At 60.8% G+C, this 2,651-nt stretch overlaps 1 protein-coding gene across 1 annotated transcript; it reads right to left on the reverse strand.

Annotated features, from left to right (window-relative positions):
- Positions 1-536: 536 nt before the first annotated feature.
- HOXB2 (homeobox B2) lies at positions 537-2,651 on the reverse strand. The gene is made up of 2 exons (XM_039227860.1): positions 2,270-2,651; positions 537-1,509 (listed from the first exon to the last, which is right to left on the reverse strand). The coding sequence occupies exons 1-2, from the start codon at positions 2,649-2,651 to the stop codon at positions 851-853; spliced, it is 1,041 nt and encodes a 346-aa protein (XP_039083791.1). The 3' UTR covers positions 537-850.

Genomic DNA, 2,651 nt, shown 5'->3' on the forward strand with positions numbered 1-2,651 from the left:
CGCGTCCCCAGGCTTCTTGCGTTCCCGAAAAAGCCTTTCCACCCGGCTTGGGGGCACTGAAGCCAGAAGCTTGGGAAACCCCAGGGCCCCTCCCCATCCGGCTACACCTCTGCGCCCCACGCCACGACCCCCAGGCGCGTCCCCGAGGCCTCCTCTCCCTCCACCCGCCCACCTTTATTTCTAAGCCGAGCCCTGGGAACGCGGTCGCAGGGCCCAAGGCCGTCTGGTGGGGGTGTCGAGATGCAGAGAATTCCAGCAAGCTCCCGACTCCCCTCGAGCTGCGGGCCGAGAAGCGGTGGCCAAGTAGGGTCACTTTTGTACCAGCCGGGCTCAGCCGACGCAGGGTTGCCTCGCGCGGGTCCCCAGGGAACCAGGGCCGGCCTTGGGGGCTGCAGGGAAAGGGGCTGGGGTCCCAACACAAACACTCGTTTCCGTATTATAAAGACATTTATTTAATCTATGAAAATAATGTACAATAAATACTTTCCCCTTCTCCTATTATTAAAGAATTTCAATAAATAATCTACGGTCTAAAACTTAAAGAGAGAGAGAGGAAAACATGTTCCTCCAGTTCTTTAAGAAAGCCCCCGCCCCCCAGAGTTTAATTATTCCTGAGATTTCGTTGGAAAGAGTCTACCGGAGTTTTTCTGTGTGGTTTTAAAAAGACGCCCGAGTGCCCAGTATTTTAGACAGAGAAGAAAGGAAATGGATTAAACACTAACTGAATAATACCTGAATTTTAGCAAAACACAGAAAGAAGTCTAAACGACTTGGGGGGGGGGGGTCCTCGGGTTTTCCGGCCGACGGGCCGAGGGGACGAGGCTCGGAGGGGCCGGGAGGAGGAAACCGGTTAGGGGAACTGCAGGTCGATGGCACAGAGGGTGCTGGTGAAGAAATCCAGCTCTTCCTCGGAAAAGGGAACCGGGCTGTCGAGCGAGCCCTGGAGGCTGGGGGAGAGGCCTCCGGACAGCTGGAGACAGGAGTCGGCCGCGAAGAAGTTGAGATCGGGCAGGAAAGGCGAATCCTGCCGCTCGGGGAAGGCGTCTTCGGGCAACGGCTCGGGCTCCAGCCTGGCGGCCGCGCGCAAACCACCCCGCACGTGAGCGCTCAAAGGCTGGGGGCCCTGGGCGCCCGGGGGGGCCGGCGCGGCCTCGGGCGGGTGCGAGCAGGCTTCCCGCGCCGCCCGCGAGGCGGAGGGGCGGCCGGGGCTGGCCGCGGGCTCGTCGGCCGGCTCGCCGGTGTCCTCCGCCGCGCCTGCGCAGGCCGGCTCCCCGTCGGGCGGCTCTCGGTGCTGCGTCTGCCGCTTGTGCTTCATGCGCCGGTTCTGGAACCACACTTTGACTTGCCTCTCGGTGAGGTCCAGCAAGGCCGCGATCTCCACGCGGCGCGGCCGGCACAAGTACTTGTTAAAGTGGAATTCCTTCTCCAACTCCAGGAGCTGCGTGTTGGTGTAAGCAGTGCGCAGCCTGCGCGCCCCGCTGCCGGCGGCCTCCGGCGGTCCCGGGCCATCTGCAGGGAAAGCGGGCTGGGTGTCAAAGCGGGCAGCGTCCCCGGCTCAACCTCATTCCGCTTAGGTGAAGACCACCCCAACCGCCCAAAACAATATCAGCAGGGTACCCCCCACCCCCTCCTTGCCGCCTACCGAAGCGGCTCGCTCTCACGGCTTTTCCCGTCCCTCTCTCGCCGGCAGACCCGGGCCCGGGTCAGGGCATAGCATTCAGAGAGCCGCCCACGGGCCACGCAGGGGGTCGGCCGCGGCTCCCTTTTGCCCCCACAACCTCAGAGCCTCCCTCCCGAGTCATTGGACTGGAGCCCTCGGTTGGGCATTTTCTAGTTCAACCCAGAAAGGTTCATTAAGAAAGAGGATTCCTCACCTCCTGCCCTCCCTAGCTTTCAGACTCCCCCCTTTTAGAGATGGGGGAAATGGGACTCGATCTTTTCCTGCGCCCGGGTTCAACCCCGGCAACACCACGTTCATTCCTCAGCACACATAAAGGTGAAAAGCTGAATCAAGTCCTTTTTGTAGCAGAGGAAAAGCTCTTCCCCACCCAGCCTCCAAAATCTGATACAGTGTTTGGAAAAAAAAAAAAAAAAATGCTGGCAGCGGCCAGGCCTGAACCCCAGCCGTATATTCTTCTGGCTCATCCCTGGAACGGACGGGGGAAGGATCCCCAACAGGCTCGACACCTTTTCTACCTCCCCCATCGCTCGCTCCTTCTCCCCCTCTCCTCTGGCTGCCCCCCAACCCACCCCTACCCCGCTAACCGACCTGCTGGCGATCCGACCCCGGAGGCCGAAACGGAGGCGGCGGCCGGTGGAGACGAGGCGGATTGGCTGGGTTTCTTGGCGGATTTCTTCTCTTTCATCCAGGGGAACTCGGGGACCAGGGGGGCGGCGGGGAGCGGCGGCGGCGGCGGCAGAGCGGGCCCATCTTCGGCTCGCTTTTGGCTCCCGGGTCTCTGAAGGGTGGAGGCGCCGGGCTGGAGGCTGGGGAAGGTTTGCTCGAAAGGAGGAGGAGGAGGAATTAATGTCGACTCCTTGATTGATGAAGTTTGAAATGTCTCCAAGACAGCGGGGAAGGAAGTCAGACACTCGGCGAGCGATGGCTGGCTGTTTATAAACCCAATCTCCCTCTCAAATTCAAAATTCAT

Source organism: Hyaena hyaena, unplaced genomic scaffold, assembly GCF_003009895.1.
Source record: "Hyaena hyaena isolate Hyena2069 unplaced genomic scaffold, ASM300989v1 scaffold_29, whole genome shotgun sequence".
Lineage (NCBI taxonomy): Eukaryota > Metazoa > Chordata > Mammalia > Carnivora > Hyaenidae > Hyaena > Hyaena hyaena.